At 42.4% G+C, this 24,282-nt stretch overlaps 1 protein-coding gene across 7 annotated transcripts in view; it reads right to left on the minus strand.

Moving 5' to 3' along the window:
• LOC106741812 (venom dipeptidyl peptidase 4) overlaps window positions 1-24,282 on the minus strand; it is a 274,378-nt gene that overhangs the window by 43,948 nt on the left and 206,148 nt on the right. For all 7 annotated transcript variants that reach the window (XM_014614165.1, XM_014614172.1, XM_014614169.1 and 4 more), the window contains one exon: window positions 6,090-6,142. In XM_014614165.1, the coding sequence (XP_014469651.1) occupies window positions 6,090-6,142 (53 nt within the window). The remainder of the gene's footprint in view (window positions 1-6,089; window positions 6,143-24,282) is intronic.

Consider the following 24,282-nt stretch of genomic DNA (forward strand, 5'->3'; position numbering starts at 1 on the left):
TCAAGTAAACGGTCATTGCAATGCGTGTCCTTGGCAAACTTTTACTTGGATTAAGTAAATTTTACTCGGATGAAATAAATGTATTTTACTGCATTGTGAAGAAAACGGTTGGATCTACAAAATCGGCGAACACCCTCGTTAAAAAATGTTATATCCGTGTTCCTTTCTCTGTGAACATTGATCATTTTCAAATCATATTTTCTAAATTTCTCGGAGCGGAAATCCTATCCAAAATAAGTGAAAAGTTGCAATATTTTCACTCGAGGTGATAGTAAAAATATTGCCGCTCAAATATTTCCTTTGAACGTAGAATAGATTCTGACTTTATACAAGTGGATGTTTCAGTCGATTAAAGTGAATTTCTTCCCGTTGGCAGTGGAATACAGTCAAATTCACTCTTGAGTTTCGAGCAAAACTATTCACTCGACGATTCAGAATGGAAAATTCGTTCTGTACGAGCAAAAACATCACTCGAATTCGAGTGGTTTTTATAATTATTACATATAATTGCATTATATATGTCGTATTAGATTACGAAAGTAACACACGTCCGAATTTCCACGAAGACGAGGAGAATTCTCCCAAAGATTAGAACCCCTCCATTCAAAAGCGCGATGCTGCAAAGTTGAAATGAACGTCCTCGAATTCCTCGCGAAAAAGCGTGGATTAGGTCGCCGCTGCTGCATCGAAGCCCTCGATTGCTCCTATCCTCCGCGTGAGGGTGAAAAGAAGAAAGCAAGAAAGAAAGAGCACGGGGGCGAAAAGCGCGCTTCTTCCGGCTGAATTCGCGAAATGACCCGCGGCGTTTTATCCGCGCCAACCGGCCGCGGAAAATCGATGAAAAGCGGCGCGCATACGCGCGACTTGACTGCCGTGTCGTCGCTGGATAGCTCGTCGTCCTGCGGCGAACTTCTTCCCGAAAAGCCATAAATAAAGACGCCGGTATTCATGCGGCGTACAAACCGGGTTTATGGCGGGACAGGGCTCGCCTCGCACGGAATATACACCAAAGAAACTCACGGCTTACTTACTCTCTCTCTCTCTCTCTCTCTATCTCTCCTTTTGCTCTCACCCACATAAGACACCGTCCGGTGTATCCTCGCGCTGCCTTTTAACGCGACACCTAAAGCCAAAAACGGCGGTCGGATTTTACTAATCGAAGTTTACTAATGTGGATCAGGACGAAATTTACAGAAGGGACGCAGGCGGCGAACAGTACGATTGCGTAGGCTATGACGTGATATAACTCGAAAAAAAAAAAAAACTTTTTCTAACATTGCAGTACACCGGTTCTCACTTCATCTTCACGGTTTCGCTGAAAATTGGGTTTGGTTGGATCTATTTGACAATAGACAGTATCCAACTAGAAATTTATCTTGCGGCCCAGCTCGGGTTGACCTTAATTGGTTGTCGGGTTCATTTAAGGTTATATTATCGGATCCTAAGAAGTCATGTAACGTTGCGTGGTAATCAGAATTCATTATAACGTCCCCCATCAAGCTGCACTATTGAATCCGGTTTGCATCAAGTAACGGAAAGGGTTATGATCAGATTAGGATTTGTAAAGAACGGGGGGAGTGTTAAACTAGTGAAAAATATCTAAAAACCAGCCAAACTCATTTTTCAATGCATTACTATCGCGCGTGCGCACGTCGGAGAGCAGTTTTGCAGATCTATCCGGCGATGTCTGAGAGAATATATTCTCGTTGATGGATGTTAAAGTTGAAATTATCACTTATTCTTCGTTTTCCAGGTATCGAGAGAACATATGAATGTGCGTGGCTGCAACGTTTATTCCGTTCTTCATACGGGAAAAATTTCATTCGGGAAAGCGAGCGAAATGCGTTACGTGTTTCGTGCGACAAATCTCACGGTTAAATAAATACCATTGTGCGACCGTTCTTGCATATTGCCTGTATCTCTGACACTGTTTTCGCGCGGCACTGAAGGGATGAACGCATATTCTTGGGAGAACACGGTGGGGGCGAATGTGCCCGGCCCTGATGTACGATATATCGCGCGCAATAATACGCGCCATAATCTCGCGCTGTTCGTTGTTACGTATATTACGCGTACATTTTGATACGAAAGAATGATTTCCCCCCCGCGATTTAGAGCGACCGCCGCGCGAATAACCGAGGTTTCTCGGGAAAATGAAATGTAGCGGGCCAGAATGGGTGGCAAAATAAATTCCTTACGAAATTTATGCTTATTTATGTGTATTCGCGTCACGTCCTCGTCGATTCCGAAAACTAAGTAAGTAAGGACGTTAACTTTACGCGCGCGTACAAGATATTTCACTCTCTCTCGCGAGTTCTGTTTTCGCGACTGTAATATTTATCGCTGAGTGCACGTTAGCTACATCCGCTGTGTGAAACACGATTACAATTTACGTATTCATCTCGGTAGGTCATTTTCAACGCTAACGTTTCGACGGCGATAGCAACGAAATGAAACGAATAAATCTAATAATCGTTTAATATGTTTCGTTTAACTTATATGTAACACACGTTTGTATAATAAAAATAATGAATAACAATAAAAATAATTAATAACAATTTAATATCATATATCATTTTACTTCAATAAAGAGGTTTTTTCGTCGGAGTAAATATGTTTAACAGAAAGAAGTAATCAGTATTATTTAGAGGAAATAATATTTTCTTTCAATAAACCAATTTATTTTATTACACATTAAATACTGTGCCATTGAAATAAAGAAGTTCTTTAATATTTTTTCTTGTAATGTTTGAATAAAATGCAAGAGAAATATTATTTTATCTGTCATAAGGATATTTATTATTTGAGAAACTAAACAATCTTGTTTGTTGAATCAAACATTTGTTCACTTGTTTTATTTCAAGAGACAGATTTGTTTTAATTAAAGAAATTTTATTAAACCGAAAGAAATCTGCTCTGTGAATATGATCGTTCGTCAATATTTTCTGGCAGCGTTCGCACATATATTCATATCAATTATAGGAAATGGTCGAAGAAAGTAGAAAATTGAAGTGAAAACCGAACTTATCGACCGATCCAATATTATTACTCTACATTTTTCTAATTGCTTCGTATTTTTTCTAAAATTGAAGTGTATCCTTCAGTCTTTCAATCGTTTCGACTTCAGACTTCAAACATCGTATACAATTTCTCAGAACTACTTACAGAACTATTTCAAAACCAAAATATATTGATTTGAATAATGCTTTGAACCAGAAACCTCCAATAATAGCTCAAAGAAAACGCAAAGTGATTTTGTTGCACGACAATGCTCGATAACTTGTTGCAAAAGTAGTTAAAGATACGTTATCGGCCTTCAATGGGAAGTCTTACCACATGCCGCGTATTTGCCAGACTGTGCTCCTTCAGATTATCATTTATTTCGATCGATGCAGCACAGCTTTGACCATCACTTCAAAAACACGAAGAAGTAAGAAAATGGCTCGGTGAATGGATTGCTTCGAAGCACGAATATTTTTTTTTATCGCGGAATTCATTTATTGTCAGGAAAATGGGGAAAAAGTTATAGCTAACGATGGAAAATATTTTGAATAAAATATAATTTAACGTATCTCTAAAATAAACGTATATTTTGTGCAAAAATCTCTCAAAACTAATTTGGACACCTAATAAATTCAAGTAAAAATGTTCTGCAAACGTAATTATAATTTAAAACGGTTGTCCATCTACAAATGTTTAAAATTGATAAATGTAATAACACGATTTTTTTTAATATTTTTTATTAAAAATGGAAAAAATGTAACAAATAAGGAACAATTATGATGTTTTTCGTGTGGCTAATCAGGTCCATTTCATATCGCACCGTATTAAAACATATATTAAAGCCGAAGGACGTCAATTTGAACAATTTCTGTCATCTACATATTTTTTCCTCATTTTCCATTTTTAATAAAAAAATGTTCCGAAACATTGTAATATCACATTTGTAAACTTTAAATACTTATAGATGGACAGCCGTTTCTAAGTGAACTCACTTTTATAGGATATTTTCTACATCAGTTTTTACATCAGAAATATGCTCCTTTGCACAATAATATATATGGAAAAAAAGAATTAGCTTCCACAGCTAAAAACAAAGTCTGGTAACGAAGTTTCAGTTATATTATATGGAGCTGGTTTTAAACTGTGGAAACTAATTCTTTTTTTCCGTGTATGTCATGTAACATGTATATATCTTCGAATCAGTCTATACGTTGAAGTTATTCCTCGTTTACACGTTTTCTGAAACGTGAAATTTCACTTTTTCCAGGTCTAGGGAAGTGACTCGAACTCGACACAACGAGGTGCATACGTTTGTATACGTGTATGTGTTTGCTGCAGTTATGCGGTTAAACCACGAAACAGCGGTGTGCGCAGAGAGATGACGAGCAGCCTTTGCGCTCGCGAAACGCGTTCAGCAACGGGGTGAGATTTGATCTGCGCGACTATTTGAGAGCGATGATCTCAAGCGCGACGTGAAGCCCGAGACGCGTCCGTCGAGTCTGTGGGCATCCGCACATAACAGCGAAATTTCGCAGAATTGCTCCCCACAGGTTTAGGAGGCGGTCGGGTCAAGTCAGGTTTAGAACGAGGTGGTTCCGCGTGAATGAACCGAACTTCAGCATCCGCCGCTTCCTTTCGAGGGAGCGCGAAAACGGCGCCGCGAAAACGACGCCATTCCCACGGATCTCGAGAAAATCTTCGCGGTTTTGCGCGATCGGCCGATAAAAATTTGTCTACGAAATTTCACGGCTTTTACAACCGGCTCAGCCAGTTGAGTGACGCCAGACAATCCCGGGAGAATCATGATATCAACTTTTTCTATCGGTACTTAAATTTTCCCGGAAAGAGTCGTTAAGTGCACAGAAAAAGATCAAGTAAATGTGATTATCCAGTTTTTCAACCTCTTAAATCAAGTAATATTCTTATCAATTTAAGCATATTTACATTTTTTTGTTTGGTTGAAAATGAATATTTTCTTGAAAATAAATTCTGATATTCTCAATATTATGAATTTAACACATGCGCAATATGTGTTTTAACACGTATAAGTAAATGTCAACTTACACACGAAGGAAATATCATATATCCAATTATATTTCTACTTTTGGTGAATATTTGCTAAGGAGCATTGGAGTAACCATTTTATCCGGATCGAGTAAATATTACTCGAATGGTAACACTTTTTTCACTGTGCGAATCATAAAAACGTATCAACTGCATAACGATTAAGTAAACTTTCAGTTACGGTGGTCAAGTTAACTCTAAACGATCGACCGAATTTGTAACTAATTAAAAGGAAATGTGTACCTTCGTCGGACGTTATGGGAGCGCGTTTCAGCGTGAACAAATATATTCGGATAGATAAATATAGATAAACTCTAAACATACGCACACGTGCACACTTAACGGGCGCAGCATGACGGATAAATCACTGAAATTAACTGCCCTAACGGCTAGTTGATACCGAATTCAATTTCACGAGCTATAATAACGACTAGTGAGGAATTAATCAATCGCCGGGATTTCTGGCGTGCGAGGGAATACATCTGTTGGCACGCACGAAGGCCGAGGGAGCGCCGAGAAGTCGAGGGGAGTCAGATAATCGTTTTGGTAAGAAGCGACGCGCATAATTGTGCCGTCTCCGCAGGACCGACGGAACATCTCACGCCCGTGAAAAGTGCAATCGCGCGAATAAGTTTAGGCCTTAAACGGTAGCTTTAAATATTGTGCCGGTGGTGAGAAGGACCGACGAGAGAGAGAGAGAGAGAGAGAGAGAGAACGAAATTGCGGCAGCCAGGCTCCGTAATCGTGATATAACCACTCTTAAATGCTGAGTTAATGATCAAATCCACGAAGGAAAGTTCTCAGACGCGGAACGGAAGCAGAGGTGGCGGCGACGGCGGTAAGACGAGGTGGGATTAAATTCGTGCGCAGTTTGTAATTTGCACGCGGCGCTCGGCTTTTCCGACACCCCCTTCTCGGTTTACGGCGGTGCCGAGATTAAAATGCAAATCCGAACTTGATCGCGGAATAAATTTGAGATATGATTGTCGCGAGCGCCGTCGGGACACGGCTCGTTTACTTACAGAGTCTCCAGGTTCACGATCCCGTAATGGGCCAGGTACGTGTATCGGTACAGCTGAAACAAAAACAAGGAGGGATGCCATTTAATTCGCTGGAATTGGAGCAAAAAACGGTTGGATCTCATAGACCCGAAAATGTTTAACTCGGTCTGAAATGAGTTGACAGAGAAAATATTAAGGTGAGCCATAACACCTACAAATGCCATAATATTATTTTCTTCTCTATCATAGTGGAATAATCGAATTTGGGGATCAACTTTGGATGCTTTAATAGGAATCTATGCTGTATGTGGGGGAATCTGGGAAAATTTCTACGCGGAATACGATTGAACGCGCCGCGATAGAGGAAGGAAGAGCCCGGGCGAGTTCGGTGCGACCGCAGTTCGCGATGCATAAATTATGGCGAAAATTAACGCGTCGCACGCGTAATGGAACGCCCGTGGAATCTGTGCGGAAATGTTACATCGATTTTCCTCCCTGCGTGTCGTCTCGCTCGGAGCGGAGAACACACCGCGTGTCGCCGGCGGACCGTGGAAAATCGATCAAATGCTACGAGCCGCGGATTGAGGCTTCGATGGAAATTTCGGTTTCCGCGGCGGCGACGTTAAAAATACCCGCGCGCCTCTCGTGCAGGCTAAGTATGACTGAGAATACAGATGACATAAAATACGGCGGCACGCCACCTCCCGCCACGGATTCTATTTCGTCGGCGCATTTGCCGTCCCGGCTTTTCTCCGACAGTTCGGTCGCGCAATGTGTTGGTTGCTATAAAAATCTCGCCGCACGTTATTCAGCGTGGGACGCAGATGGAGCGGCAAAGAAATATAATCAACTCGGCGTTGATAAAAATACAATATGTCGCGAGCCCCGCTTGTTGTATTATTCGCGTGTACGAAATTAGCATGCGGGGGTGGTGAAAGTAACGAGGGGAGGGCTCGTCGCGTACGGGAGGTTAATAAAACGCTTCGGTTTGCTTACACAGATCGACGATATTCTACTAATGTGACGTACCAAAGGCGAGTCGCTAATTGCCCGCGAATTATGCCGAGGTTTAGAATCTAGTGTGAGCATCGAGCGAGTGATTCGCGCTTTCAACGATGCTTCTCAGGCTTGAAACTGCCGACGCCTTCTTTCGCCTTTTGTTAATTATTCTGTTATTGCACCGAATCAAAATTTAAAACTATATTTGTGTTCTCGGGCACATTGCTATCTTTGCGTGCCTTTAGAATTCCTACCTTTCAACTGCTGTTAACTTTCCAATCTCGCTAAGGTTTTATCAGTAAAAATAACAAGGGATTACGGGAAGAAATCTGTTGTTTTATTTGCTCATTTATCCATCAATCTTCGTTGGTATTTGCTTACTTATTTGATATTTGCTTACTGTATGTATTTCATGCAGTTTTCCATTTGCAGTTAAGTTATATAATTAATAAATAGCTCATACATAATGATATAATTATGATATATATATATTATAATAAGTACATATATATATTATAATATTATATATTATATATTATAATAAGTACATAGCTTATATATTATAATAAGTACATATCATTATCATTATAATATGATTGTGATACATATAATGATATGTAATAATAGTGTATTTATAATTAATATATTATTTGAAATTAAGGACACCAATTAAATGCGAATAAAATAATGAAATATTTGAATATTAAATAATTACAACATAAGCCTTTTAAGCCTCACTATGTAAAAAGAGACAATAAGGAGTCTAATTCAATATATCCGTTCAATATATTAAAAAGTATAATCCACTATATTAAAAAGTAACATATTTGTTAAATTAACATATTCACTTTTGTTAACATATTACTTCTTAACATATTCATCTTGTTAAAGGAAAACTAAATTTCGGGTGGATCGTTTGCAATACAAAATTTTTTACCGTGTTGTTTTAAAATGTATGCCGATTAAATGGCGTTGTAACGACCGAAACAGGGGAAAATTTGAAGCGGCGAGATCTGGAGAATAAGCCGAGTACGATGCAACTTCCCAGCCTGTATTAAAAATAGCGTCTTTTGTTTCTTCTGCCACGTGAGGTCGATTGTCTTGGAGCGCGCTTTCTCGAAATTTTCTTGAAACATCTGCTACCATCTTTTACGAGTTGTTAGACTCACCGCCCCTTCACCAAGAGCCGAATAAATTATTATTGGACAGCCGGCGTTATTAAATCGACACGTTATGTTATTGCTTCATGTATTTATAACACTAGACCGCATGTTGCAAAACAAATTATAAAAGAAATTAGCAGAATAGAAATTCGAAAACCTCCTTCACCTTCTTTATTCTCCTGACCTTTCTCCAACAAATTAATATTTGTTTAAGCATGCGGATAGTTCTTCAAGTGAAAAAGAGTATTCCAAACAGAAAGCGCGGGTGAGTATTGTAACGAAACAGTGACACAACGTCGCTGGTTATACCGTCAATAATTAGGGAAGCCATCGATGCGATAATTGGCATGGGCAATGAGTACGTGTTCGTGGTTGGAAATGCTCGAACCATAGCGATACTCCCATGGGAACGTTTCAAGCATGGAGATCCGAGCAGCCGATAGAGAGCGAGCAAGCTCGCCGTCGAACGGACCATCGACAGTGCCCAGCGATACGGAAGGATTCATGGTGTGCCCCGCGCTATTTTGCCTCCATTAACTCTTTCGAAGCGGACCTATAAATCATGCCGCGCCTGATAAGGTCGAACAACGCCATTTTCACGTGTTGCGACTGCATTCGCTATCGGGCGCGAGCTCGTTTCCATCGCATTATTCCTGCCTTCAACACCCGCCGTGTACGCTGCCCTCCATTAACCTCTTCGCTACCAGTGCATCCCCGGGTAGGGATGTGTTATTTTTTCTTTCTTTTCACTTGTAATGTGCAAACGCGTAGTGTATTAGAAGCGCTCGATAACGCGCTAAATTCACGGACGCACGTTTAGAGTTGACGCGTCGGCTCGTTTGGCAACAGTCATAATTTTGAAGTGGGGAAAAATGTGATCGTGGCATTTCGCGAGCTGTCCATGAGTCTTTCCGCCTTTCTTCCGATTACTTATATACGGCAAATAAGGTTGTGTTAAATTTGACATATTTCACGTGTCCCAAACGGTCCACACAAATTTTTACGGTAAATTAAAATCCAAAACTGCGATGTACTCAAAGACTGATGAAACGTTGCTAAAATAATTATGTAAAATATTTATATTTATAATTACGTGGAATTAACCGACGATTAAAAGATTAAAATAGAGTTGCTTCCACACTATTCGTGACTAAAGTAGTAAACGTGTGCTCGACGCGGCCGAGAAGGAAGAAAATCTACTTTAAAGATTAGAAAACAATAAACAGTTTAGAAAATCAGGAATGGCTTCGCGACGGCTTTGAGGAGAGAACAGAGACAAAGTGAGATTTTTGTGTAGAATATATCACCAACTTGTTGCTACCTCGTAAAGATTACGATCGAATAAAGACCCGCTTATTCCCTAAACCGTCCGTCGCGATAACTCTTCGACGCGATGAATCGAGTGAAATATATCGCGACATAAAAATCTACACCGGAGTTAGGAAAGATTCTTGCGCATCTCACATCTAAATCCGTGCGCGTTACCGGTGATAACGTTTAATTTTACAGTTGAAATGCGTATGATATGTGTGCGCACATGTCGTTCAGCAAGAATTACGTTCGGGGATTATTTTTCCGCCACTAAAGAGTCGTTGTACCGCGTCAGCTTTTTCGACAGGGCCGGGCATTGTTCGGACGCCGCCAAATTAAGTCGCGCAGGAGAAAAATGAAAAACGGGGAAAATGAAAATCGAGTTAGGGATTAATTAATCAAGATTCACGTTATGAATGGTAAAATGATGACGCGCGCGCCCCGCCGCCGCCCATTGTTGATGCGCGATCAAAGCGCGAGCGGGCGTGGACGGGGGATTGATATAAATATATGTATATTTTCAGAACATTTTTGCCGCAAATTTTCGGTGAATTTCAGACCCGTCACGTGCCCGCCCCGAGGGACCGAATAGGGTCATCGCATATATTCCGAAATTATGAAGATTTATTATTTTTATTAATTTCACATTTCTTCTCCCACCCCGTCGAAACTCGATTTCAGCGCCTCAAGTTTCACCTCGCGTACCTCGGGGTAGCTCGGAAAAAAAGGGCTCGAAAGGGGATCGCGCGCGTCCGCGTATATTATTTTTAACGGAGCATCTATCGAACGCTTTCGCAACGGAAGTTGCGAAACTCCGTCTCGGTGTTGCGGGAGATTAAAGATTAAACTAATACTCGCCATTCGGCGAACGATTACTTCATTTTCAGCGGTTGGCTTGGCACGAGAAGCGTTATATAAAATTGAGAACGCCACTATTTCCCGGCTGCACGGCACCACCGGTGGGAATAAGAGGCGGGAAGAGTTTGAAGCAGGATTTAATGTTTCTTGCGCGGGGAGGTTACACGCGGAGTTTTCCCGGAGTAATTCCTAACGCGGAATTAATTCCCGCCGCGGGACACGCGTTCTGCCGGAAGGCGCGAGGCTCGCTTCGATTCGTGGTTTAAGCCTGGATAGGCAAGAATGGCTGAAACGAAAAGGAACGTATTGTTTGCGCGCAAACGCGGACGACCGAGTAGACGATCGTAATCTCCTTAGGAACGTTTATTTTACACGCCGCTGACCCCGGCATCTCCTCCTCTTTATTCCCGCGAGGAAGGATAAAAAGAAAAGAAAGAGGGGGCCCCACCCTCGCGCATAATTCCGCTGGAAAGTTCTAACACAACCGGCGTAATTGCTCGAATATTTCTTGCGTCGGAGTGCGTAATCCGCGCGAGGACTCGTATGGGACGTGCGAGATGACGTGCCTCCGCGAATAACAGCGAGGTCTTTCTTTTATTTTAACTGAACCAGGTTGCGCCATTAAAGTGAAACAAGTACACTGAAAGAAGTACTTGGTGACAATTACCAAACATTTAGTCGAGTAGTTTTAAGTGTATTGTATATTTCGTATACGGGACTAAATTATTTGGTTGCAGTAATTAATAATATTTATTCATTTGCTCGGCAAATATTCACGAAATTTTAGCAAATACTTTTCTCAGTGTACTGCAGATTCGCTTCAACAAAAGCGGAACGAATTCGCGTCGCTCATCGGACGATAAATATGATGTCGTGTGCGGGGAAGTGTGTCTAATTAATTGCAGATTTCGCCGCGGCGTGTTCTCACTCCATTCGGCCGGCGATAATTCGCGGCCGTAAGCTCGCTGGCGCCGATAGCGTGATGCATCTGTATTACGTCGGACACAACGAGCGTCCGTTTGACGGCCGGCACTAAGCAGCTTTGATCACAGCCGGTGTCGGAGTGAGTGCCCACCTGGAAACATCGTGTTTCCTATCTCAGCGGTCGCTCTTTTCCCCGTTGCCGCGTCACTTCGTAACGGAATACGCGCGATGTGCCATCAATTGGTAATTGACTACGTTATTCGCCGAATGAGTAATTAGCAATAAATAATGAATGCTGGGCGCTGTAAAATTACGAATTAATACGGCAGATTATGTACGATAATAGCCGCGGCTAAATACGATATCCGAGAAGTTATCCTCCGTTGAATATCATCCGACGCGAAAATATTTCTTCCGTGACGCGCGTAGAGAGGCCTCGGCGGGCCAATGGTGAGCAAAGCGAGCGCGAAGATATCGCGCGGTCGCTAAATTCTTCTTACAAATGCATCCGCACAGCTGGTAATGCACTGTCTGCGGTCGCTGTTGTTAGTTTCGCGCGTTTTTCCGCCCGCACACTTAATTTCCCAGAGGCGAGCCTGCACCCGCTCAGTTTTCGGTTAGTTGGCCACGCTCCAATAAAAGTGGCCAACGCATCGGCCTTGAAACAAATCGCTAAATGCCGGTAAAAACTGCGTCGGCGCATTAAATAGAGAGATGCTAATTAGCGGAGTTCCGTATGAAATGAGGAAAGCCTCGGGAAACGATCTTATCCGTGGTTTTGCCGCGATTCATTCACACTGCGTTATTCGTTCATTTTGATTTTTCCCCCAAAAATGCGAGAATACGTTAATTTTCTTGATTTTATATTGCTGAAATTTGCAGGTAAATAATTGTATCAGTGGACGACAAGAAGAGACGCGAGAACGGCGATTATAAATTCCAAAATATTTTGAATAATAAACTCACTCATTTAATTTGTACCATTAAATCGGCATAAATTAATTTTTCATTAATTATTTTTATTTTTCTAAATAAATAATATAAAATATATATAATATCTCTCTCAAGCGAAATTTTGTTTTTATATTAAACTTGCGATGAGGTTAAATTCGCCAACTTGAAGAACCAATGAAAAAAAAAATAAATAGATAAAAATTTAATTTATATCACTAAATTGCTATAAGTTGATCGTGGGTTTAATTTTTTCGCAGATTTAATGTAAAATTTTCGACTTCAGAGAGATATTACATATTTTTTCACATTATTTATTCTAAATAGAGCGCTCACAAAATAAAATACGAGAATTTTATTTAAATAAATATAAAATACAAAAATATTACGCGTGCAAGCACGGTGTTTTAGTCGTGAAATAATAAAGAGCGATGTAAAATAGAATTTCGCGTCCGGGTGCGGGCTGTTTCCAACCGCGAGAACGAGAGAGGTTCTCGGAAAGATCGTCGTCGCAGGAAACCGCGCGACGACCGCGAGATGAATTTAAATTTCGCCACCAGAGTATATACGACTTGCGATCGTACGAGAATATTTACAGCCGCCATTTTTCGCCAAATATCTGTCCGCGGGGGAACCGAGAGCGAATCAAGCCACTTGGACGGATACCGGGGTCACGTTTCGATTTTCGCCCCGGTGATTCGCCTTAGCCCGAAACGGGCGATTTATACGGAGGGTCTCTCACCGACGTCGGTATGTGAATCGACTGTGGAATCAAACTTGTTCAACTAAATGTATCAGCTCTAGCGTGCGGGCGTGCACGCGAGCATTAAGGCCAGTCACGCAGCGAATCAGATCAGTTCGGAATCACAGACATCGGCCCATATCGGATACCGTAATAATTGATAGATCATTGACGAGAGAGAGGTTGAAAAAAATTTCAGTCGAGCATCGACGATCCGTGTACGATCGCAGGACGATCTGTGTAGCGGCGAATCAAATATTAGTCCCGGACAAATCGCAGCGGAATCGAGTATTCACGGTATTATCGACGTCGCGCTGTATTATTACATACGAATTTCGGATGAAATATCTTCTAAAATATCAATATAAAAGATCGCCGAAACACGTGAAGGAGGGGGGGAGGGGGCGGAACGTTCGAAATGTACACGCAGAAAAATATATACATACTGAATTCAAGTAAATGAGACTTGTTTCAAGTATTTCATACGTTTATATGTATGTGCTAAATAAATAATATACGGAACATACAGCAAGAAAGAGTGGCAGTGTGGTAGAGCGCCAGACTTCTTGTCTGGGGAGAACCCGCGCGTTCAAGTCCCACCTGATCACAGGAATATTATTCCAAGCTGCGTTCTCTCCATACTACTGAGTAAAAGAATGGGGAACTCATGTATGGAAAACTGGGCTCTGTCTTTCGGAAGAGACGTTCTAAGCCGTTGGTCCACGCGCAATCGGTTACCACTATGTGAAACCTTTACATTTTAGAAAGAACACTCGCCAACACTTGGCAACAGCAAGCGCGGCGTTTTAATGCCAAATTCTTCCGAGACAGTGGAAGAGACCTATGTTCAGGAATGGACGATGTAAAGGCTGAAGAAGAAGACAGTAAGAAAAAAAAGATTTGGTAATAAGTACTAAAATTTGATAAGTATTTTCCGGTCTAATATTTAATTATTGCAACCAAATAATTCCAAATATACTGTATATACAGTATTGTGTGTAGTTCCGTATGTTATATATTTAATATACGCGATTAAATTATTTACTTGCAGTAATCAAATATTTGATCGGCAAGTATTCACCAAATTTCAGTACTTATTATCAAATCCTCTTTTAAGTGTATTAAAATTAAAACCAATTTTGATTTGCTTATTTAAATTAACTGAATTTAATTTTCAATTTAATTTTTCTTCGGTAAAGTTTATACATTGAGAAAAAAAGTAGTAAAAAATTTGTTTGTAGGATATGAGGTTTATTTCTTTATATATTAAAAGTATAATCAATCGTTATATATTTTTGAAGGCAACTATTATTTAAAAGTAGAAAAATAAATTGAAAAAACGTTTTTTTTAAACAGTAAAATGATATTTTTTTCTGTGTATAAAAATATAACAATATGTGCAAAAGTAATGAAAACGATGCATTTTTTCGGCTCGGTGTATGCGAAAAAATTTCGAGGATTAACTCGGGGCGCAAATAATAGCACATATTTTCGTTTGTTTACGCTTTTCCTCCGAATAATGGCACACGATACGTTGTCACGATTTCCGTTAATTCCGCACTAATTCGAAATCGGTTCAAGGAGAAAATAGCTGGGAGGCGTGATAAAAATAATTTATGCGGATTATCCGGCGCGCCGTGCGGATTCGCCGCGTCCAGAATTAGCACCGTGCGGATTATTCGCGACGGATGAAATAATTCATTGCCGATCGGAAGCGGGCTCCGACACGACGGACGGTATTAATTAATTGTGCGCTACGGCCATGAAAAAATAATTATGATTTATGTCTTGTGAGGTAACTCGCGCACGCGCTTTAATCTCGCGAAAATCGGGCCGAAGTCGAAATCGACACAAAAATCCAGCGGGTGCGCTCCGCAGTCTGTCGCGCGCGACCGAAGCTGCAGATTACACTGCACAACGACGAGATCGGCGATATTCGCTCCGTTAATGTCCCTTTAACGGGCCTTAAAACGAAGACCACCGCTTAATAACGTCGCTGATGCTCGTCCCGCCCCTCGTTACGTTAACGTGTTAAATGGCGCATTATGTACGAAAGGAATTTGGGATTTAAATCGCGAGCCGGCCTGTATTCGGTAACAATGCGCCGACTTAACTGTTCGATCGCCAGCGAACGCGCCGCACAATAGACGATGCGCCACTGCCTGGGCTGATCAGTATCGATTTTATCTACTGCGGCCGCGTGCGCGCTCTGCGGAATATCAAATGCGCCCTCGCGTTGCACGGCGCGAAGGAAAATTTCAACGCCCGGCTCTTGTCGATGGAATAAATCGCCTCCCCCCTCTCCCCTTCGCGGCCGAATTGAACGCGACAGCGTTTGTTTGACTTCCGGCTAAGGTGTAATTGCGATCGGCTCCTATACCAACTGGCAAAACAGCGTTAATACGCGGTGCAATTAGGTTATCAACGTTTTATAATGATACGTATATTAATTTGACATGGAACTTCCCTTTTTAGTCTCTTTTCTCATAATTTTGTCAAACGTTAATTTTACGGTTATTTATTGATTGTTTGAGTAAAAGAACAATATTCGGACAATTCTGCAAATGTGCTGATTCACTAATGTTATTTTGCGAATATATCTTTTGATTTGAACGTGTAACGCAAAAATTCTTGCGTTTTCTCGTTCCCGATGTCGTCAAACGAGAATAGTTGCAGCAAAGGAGGCCTTGAGATTAGTTTGCCAATACATTACGTGTATATTTCGTATATGTTTTTGTATCTATTAATAACTACACATATCTCGCGTTCGTCCGTTCGGCCACATCCGGGAGAACCGAAGCGCTGGCATAGTTTCGTTCAAGTTTTTAATTAGCCGAGAAATTGATGTATTGCGTCACTCATATTGCTTATTGTGCCGAGGGACTAACCGAGCGGAAAGAATGGCAATCACTCTCGAAATAGGAAATGCGAATCTTGCGTTCGTTATCAAGTTCCATTAGCAGGAACTTGATGAAAAGTTCGATTATTACGGGGTAAATAAATGTTGGTGGTTTCGCCAAGCAGTACGTCGATTATACGTTGCTGTAAAGTAATTAAAATTGGCACGTCGGGAGTGAAAAAGTGGATCGGGTTTATCGGTATTCGCGTGATTGAAAATACCCTGATTCTGCGAATCGATATTCTATGTATGGTTTAATCACATTTTCATGAGTAACTTCTTGCTGCGATGAGCGAAGTAAAATTTCGGCTATACCGGGGGTGTACAAAGAGAAATGATGCGGCCACAAAGTGAAAGTGGATTATTATTTAAAATGGCCATGTATGTACAAAGTGAAATGAAAAGAAAGAAAAAGGAAAAAAAGGGAAGAATCGACGTAAATTTTACGGTGAGATAATTCTCACTCCGCAATTAGGATCTAATCTCGCGTCCTGAAAAATTCTGCCGCGTTGCCCAATTTAGAAGCCCTAATTCAGGGTGCTCCGCGCGCGCACAATGTAAGCCGGAAACAATGGATCTTCGGGCGAATTAAGGCGCGTTCCTCGCGCGTTTCCTTATTTATAACAAGGGAGTCCGCGGGCGCGATTATTTTTCGTTTCCAGACCGCCAGAAAAATCGCGTCCCGTTTCATAAACACACGGCCAATCGCACGAGTGGTGCGCCCCCGGCGAGAGGCGCATTAAGAATTGATTCTAATGCACTCGTGGCCGCAACGAGGATGCATGAGAGGCCACGGATGCCAGGCACGGCCACTTATAGCCCGAGCATGATTTCCCGCGACTATCGGAAATTTCGGCTGGACACGGCTGCGGAGCTGCATAATGTAAATCAAGAAGTACTCGATGCACATGCACCGATTGCGCTCCATTCGGCGCACACGGGCCCTTTATTGGTTAATATCCTCGAGCGTTATCGATCAGATGTGCGTCCCACCGTGCTAGCAACTTTTCTGCCTCTCTCGAATCCATGAACGTCCCGTAAGTAAGTCACCGACGGCGGATATATTCGTGCGGAATCGCCTGCGATTTTAGCAACGCGAACGGCAACCCTTAACTCGATTCCTGCGATCATCGGATTTTTAATCGTACACGGAAAAATGTTTCGTCTGCGGACGATATTTTTTTCGCGATTTTTGCCCTTACTTTTTTTTAATACTTTCTTCACATTTTTAGCCGATTAAAGAGAAATCAACGTCAAGAGACGCATACATATTCTCATCTACCCCAAGTTATTTCTAGCTTTTTTCCAGCACTTTATACACGGAGATGGCCATCTCTACCGTGCTTGCCGAAATAACCAACGATTCGATCAGAGTGACGTCCAATAATCGTCTCCGCTCTTAATTACCGCGCCAAGAGCATGCGGCGCGATATTTTCGACTCTGACAGGGCCAATCTTCGTCAACGTATAACATCGTTGCGGTAAGGAAGAACGTAAACTCGTGATGGACAGTAAGTTAACAGCGACTCGTAAACAAGCTTGTCGAGCTCGCCGGAACGCATTGAAGTGTTGAAACCCGTAAAACCCGCCGGCGCGCTCTTTCTTACCCGCGAAAATGAGCTTCGCACGGCAACGGCGATAAAAAAATATCGCCCATCTGTATGGGCTCTCTCGTGCGGATGAATGGTAAAACGGAGTCGCCTTCTCTCGTTGCCGGGAAAATTCCACGATTTTTCCTTTCTTTAATTTCGCACCGATCGATTTTAATATTAAGTGTGCGATCTGTCCGAATAAAAGTATGTATAAGTAAAGCGATAAAATGATCAAATTAATTCCACTTCTTTTCCCAGTGAGCTTATGGTCTCGCGCTAAGAAAAAAAAAATATTCTTAGAATAATTGGAGTAAACCGGGCTTGTGTAACGAGAAAATTCAGTGTGCAAATAAATACAAGTCAAAAGTCTCTTTTATTTTTCCTCCTGTGTAGCATGCCATTGTCCAAAGCTTACAACGCCACTCGCTTCTCCCTTCCTCCCTCTCCCTCCTTTTTTTTATAAACGCGTTCTCTTCACAAGGCCGGTGCAAAGGATGTTTTTATACATATTTCTTTAACGGCGGATAAAGGGTCGTTTTTCTATCAACTGCCTGCCCCAGCGAGAACACGGTAGCGATACAAAATAAGGGTAAACAAACACTATAAAGGGAGTAATCGCGATTAATAACTGTAGCAAAGACGATTTCGTCCCGCTCGCTGGAGCACAAGTGTGCGAAAGAATTGCCGGACACCCTGTATATATAATTTTTGATATATTTGTGATGAAACTGAAACTGACCATTTCAGCCTCGCGCTGCCCTACGTGTGATCACAATGCTAATTAAGCTCGATCTCCTTTGACCCCGGAGCCACTTTCCGTCTGTTCGAAAGAGAGAGAGAGAGAGAGAGAGAAAAGCGAAGTAAAAGCGATCTCTCCTGTATTTGCCGGTACGCCGCCGTTCTGGATTATTGGTGTGCTCTCTCAGGAAAACTGTAATACGTCACCCGTGCCGAGGCTCAACGGGCCATGAGCGTGGATGGGAGGTGCGCCGAATATATCTAGCGGCGAAGTAGACCGGCGCATCAAAGGGCAGCAGATTGCGCGCTACTGGCCCGCCAAGCTGCTTATAATATTCATTCCATTTATCTGACGAAATATTCGAGTCGTGCCGTAAATAATACTTGCTCTTCGCGAGTAACTTTATCCCCCCTCCCGTTTCGTTGCGATTCTCCCTTCGCCGGATTTATCTTCGTACGAAACATCCATACGATGGACTTTAATCTAACGTGTGCTCGTCGTTATTAATAATGGCCGACAGGCAGCTTTCCACGAATGTAGCGGAATGCGTCCAGTGTCTTCCGTCGATTGTTATTTTCGACTCGATATCCAATATTCCATCTACATTATACACGGCATGAGTGCTTTAACATTTGTCGGGCCTGGAATCATTGGGAATTTTCAACCTGCATATACGTGCATTTTGACTGCTGATTCAATTGAGGGAACAATAACGACTCTTTGAATATCGCTTCTTTTTTTTTTTCATATGTGACTTCATGTTTTGCATCGCGAATGTCACGCTAATCTAACAAATATCGGACAATATTTGAGACACCGCTGTGTTGCTTCTATAAATAACACAAGCGATGAATTCATTGCGTCGGATATTTAAATGTTTTTACAGTACTGACATCACGTTAAATCCAAAATCACAGACCAGAAAATTCCTATCACGCGTGACCGATATTTTTTTAATTCTATATCTAATTGTATAATATGGTCATTGCGATTTTGCTTGAAATTCCTCACGCGATAGCGCTGAGTGGATTTGATTTTCGGATTCAGCACGCCAATTTTGTCTCAAATCACTTTACCAGGTTCAGGCAATGATCCCAAGGGTTCAATTCGCAGATTAGTTAATCAACGCGGTCGCGATGCGCGAATATGTAAATACGATGCGTGCGACTGAAAATTCCCAGAGAATTCCCCGTGCCCGAACGAGTGTTAAGGTATTTACGACACCTGGTATACATCGCGATCAGTATCGATAATAATCACCGCTCGTTATTACACGGTATAGAATTATGCGACACCCACAGTTATCGTATCGGGTAATCGTACAGTCTGCAACTGTTGTTGCTACTGCGGTCTCCCCTCCCCCCTCTCGAGTTCTAATTAACAACATACTTGTCTGACGATACCAGGCATGTTTCCGCGCACATTCTGAATCACCCGAGGCAATTAATTATCATAATCAGCTTTGGTCGTACTTCTGTTCGATTTTCTCCCCAATGGGCGCGCATGGACAATTATGTCGCGATGCCGTGAAATGTGCCCCGTATAAGTAAATAGCAACGGGCGTTTATGATATCGAAAGCGGTGATGAAATGTGCGATAAAGAAAGATTCATCGAAAGGGAGAAATCGGGGCGAAATGTTGAGCTTTTGACATTTGCATCGTCACCGCGTGTTTCGTCCGATTTAAATATTTATGATTTTGCAACGCGGCAACGCTGAACACGTCCGCGCCAAATGCTTCGCGCACAAATCGTCGCAATGTCGCCTACTCGTGGACACGCGAAGTAATATTATCAGATAGTTTGTCACAGCGCCGCGTGAAGATATTTTTGTTAAAAAAATTCAATACACACAAGCGGAGTAAGCTCGCTAATTTCCGTTAATTACGTCTATGCGGAATGAGGTTGCGCGCTCACTTGTTTACGGCGACGACTCATTAGCGAGAATAACGCAGCGGATTTTGACGGATTTTGTGCGACTAACATTCACGGGTAGAGAGAGAAAGAGAAAGAGTGCGAGACCTCATTTTCGCGAAGCGGCGGCTTGGTTAACGTTATCTCGAGGTGTCTGTTTCCTTTCTTGTTGCGAGAGGCAACATTTGTCCGAATAACCGTCCGAGAATATCTTTCTTGAACGTCCTATGGGACTTTTACATTGTTGAGGAGGAGGACGGTTATGCTGCTCGGTTTCGAGGACGAAACCGCCAGCGCGTTTTTAAGTTTGTATACACACACCGCGTGGACGGTGTATTTCAGAAGCTGCCGCTAAAATATGATTAATTATCGCCCCTCCTCGCGCGCAACATTTCGTTCAATTTACTTTCCGTCATTATCCGGATAACGTTCGGGATTCGTTGACGATAAACTTTCCCGCGTTGTGAAGTAATCACGAAATGTAGCACTGCGTTCATTAACAAAATTTTAATATTCCGGCCAAGAGGGGAAAAGTACCATCCAGAGCGACTACATTTATAATCGTTACACCGATCGCTCAGTTTCTAGCCATTCTTCTATTTCACCCGAGAATATATTCTCATGTGTCATGTATTTCCACGAAAATATGCCTCTCCACGAGGACGCTTGTTGTTTCAATAACTATTAAAAGTGGAAAAGAGTCGGCTAATGAAAAAAAAAAAAAAATGTGACATTTCACCGTCAGTTTCCCGGGGAAATAACTGACAGAGCGGCGGTTAAAGGAGGATCGCCGGCTCGCGAGTTATAAAGCTGACGGGCTTATATTCGCGCTGCGATGCGACGAAAAATGCAGCTCTCTACGATAGCAGTACGCGCGATCGCAACGTCCCGAAATTCGTTACAGCGTAATGTAATATATCAGGTAGATTGACCTATCGCACACGTGACGCATTGTACCTACCGTCCCTAATCCTTTGACGTGCGTTAAGCCGTGAATTAATTCTTCGTAACGCTGTACCGCCCGGCGTTCCGTTCAACTTTGAACGCAGATGACCGGCAATTTTTCAAACGCTCGTCACACCTGGCGTCGCCGATAGCCGCGTCCCGCTGCCAAAATTACGCGCCATTTTCGTTTATTTTCAGTCAACAGCTAACAGAGATTTTTGCCGATCGATAGACATGAATATCTTTTTCTCGCTAAAACATCCCATTTGCTTTTTTGATTAAAAAAGGAAGGTTTTATATTTGCCAACGGAACGGGCCGATTCGTTACTTGAGAAAACTACAAAACTTCCATAATAGAAGCAGAGAGAGAGAGAGAGAGAGAGAGAGACACTATATAACAATAAGGGATAACATAAGGAATACACAAATTCTTAAAATTATTCCGAGCGTCTTTCATCTCGAGGAGAAAAATCCGCTTCACGGATGGCACTCGTTTATCTTCGCAGATCACGTGCTGAAGAATACGTCAGTCGCGTTCCACGCGTCAAATCAATGTCAATATTGGCTAACGCCGTGTCTATCGCGTGAACGCACATAATGGATGGATAGTAGTGACCGGATAATGAATTATGGCCTCATTGAGAAGCGTAGCAGTGATCGGCGTTATCGTATATTGACTCGCGTAACGTGAACCACTGTCAACACTTACTCATACACGTTCGTTGCTACCTGCGACACATTAGGCGCTGTCTGTCATTTTTCCGCGTGAATTATTAATCGTACGAATGGTCTCAGATGCGAAACGATGCAGGATATATTCGCAAAAGTCCGATATATTTCCCCGTCGGCTAATCAATAATCCTCACGTTATCACTTCTTCCGTTTCCCGACGAAAAGAGGCAATGTTTCCGCATCGAGCACGAGTCCTTCTTTCCGTTCCTTTTCAATGAGTAAAGCACGACTTTTATATATATATATATATCGCTGCTACGGATGGCCGACTTCCAACTGATCTGAACTCGTAACCCGAGGCGTATCAATTTCCCCCCTGATATGTCATTTTACTACGCCGTTTTTGTTCCGCGCTCTTCGTCACAGGAATACGATTGAAAGCTCATAACCGCTCCCGAACGAGCGTCTCCGCGAGCAACAAGCGCGATGATAAGCTCCATAATATCGAGCACGCCGAGTCGACGCTTTTCTTTCCTGCTTTTCTTTTTTTTTCACCATCGCGTCCGCCGGAAACAACTGTCCCGCTTAATCAGAGAGGGTGGCGGCGAAGGGAGGAGAAAGGGAGCGAATAGGCGAATCGGGAAAGAGGAGGAAGTGGAAAACTCACGTGTGTGTATGTGTACGTCGACACGGCGTTTCCAAGCTGCGGTCTCGAATAAGCCGGCACTTATTGCTCGCGTTACGGGACGGCGTGAATTTGAGTTCGCGCACGCCGGCGGAAATCGATGTCCCGAATCGCGTTGACGTTTTAATTGTCCACTCCGACCTAGAATTTCGCGCAAGGCACCTCCTCGGCGAGGGACGATCGAAGGAAGATCCCGCTCCTCGGAGTGGGTACGTACTCTCGCGCGTTCTTGATCGGCGGTACCCAAAGGGTTCTCATAGTAATTGATCGGCCGTCTATTTTCCGGCGAGAGTCATTATGCGGACATACCTGACATCCTGGGACGTCAAAGGCCAGCCAGTTTCCATTAGGAGACTTTAATTAATTAACGATCGACTGCCGTGGTAAATTAATGTGCTCTCTTGCGTTCCCCCCCTCCCTCCTCTCTCTCATCCTCGCGCGCCTAATGGTGAAAGATTGATTTCATTTTCCGATTTCAACCCGTCGGCGGATTAAACGATCCTCGAGACAAGCATGTTTTAACTAAGAGCAAAAAGAGCTGGCTTCTCACTCCGTGCGATTTAACTCTCCACCGGTAATGTGCGGACTTGAAGATCAGAGATGGATTTCAATCTGTAAAAATGAGTAAAATAGGGGAGGCCAGGGCAGATTCAGTAATATTTCAGAATTTCGGTGTTAAAACTTTTCAGACTAATTGTTGTGATCGACTAAACAATGGTGGTAGCAACAATTCCTCTATGTTTTTATGCTACGATCCTGTAATCTATATAGTTTCGTCTGTAATAACCAAAATACGAATATGGAACATCTGTGTGAACGTGCCCTGGGCACCGAGTAGGTCCAAGTAGGTCCGAAAACAACCCGGAGGCAGGAGCATTAACATCATATGTAATAATTATAATTGTGTACATTGAGAAATGAATATACGTTTCAAACTATTCAGTACAAACATAACATACATCCGATATATATTCAATATAGAATTACTCAAGAAATACACCTACTGAATACCAATTAACAGTAACATTATATCAATGTTATAATTTCTCATTCAACGATGTAAGTGCAATATATATGTAATAGTTACATTAAATGGGAAATTACAACATTATCGTCATATTACTGTTAATTGCTACGAGAACGTATATTCGACTATTATAAGACTGATTTGGAGGTCCTCCAAAACACCTGTGAAATATATCGCATGTAAGAACGGACTTCTCGCACATTCAAGCTAATAATACAATTATAGAATAAAATGGAATATTGAAAGTATCCAAATTTAACTGTCAAGCCTGTCCCATTCGGCTCATTTTTTCGATCAATAATTTTATTAATGAACGTTACTTTTACTACATATAAAATAGTATCCGGCACAGCTGCAGAAATCATTTCGTTTCGTCTTGCGGATTCTGCGCGCTACTCCAGGCGCGTCATTCCTCGGTGCGTGAGAACGCACCGAGCGAATAGCGTTTTCATATGCATTCACTGTTAACCGACAACGAACGAATAAAGAGGCCCGACAGAGAGACGGATAATGCTCTCACGTCGCATCACATCTCGCGAACGGACACGTTCGGAAGCGCGCTCGGAGAGGGCGGCGAGGTCCCGATTTCGCCCGGGCGGGGCTACCCGAATTTCCCATCTCGATCATGGCAGCGCGCCGTCAAGATTTTATCGCCAGCAAATGCTAAAATAAAACGTAACGATCGGATGACCGTCGCGCATCAGCGATGACAATCGACGGGCATTAAATCCTCGCGTCGTTCGGAAATGACGATAACGAATACGAGGAGGTATCCCGCTGGGCGGGTCCCGTTGT

Source organism: Dinoponera quadriceps, unplaced genomic scaffold (genome assembly GCF_001313825.1).
Source record: "Dinoponera quadriceps isolate SergipeBrazil2010 unplaced genomic scaffold, ASM131382v1 scaffold533, whole genome shotgun sequence".
NCBI lineage: Eukaryota > Metazoa > Arthropoda > Insecta > Hymenoptera > Formicidae > Dinoponera > Dinoponera quadriceps.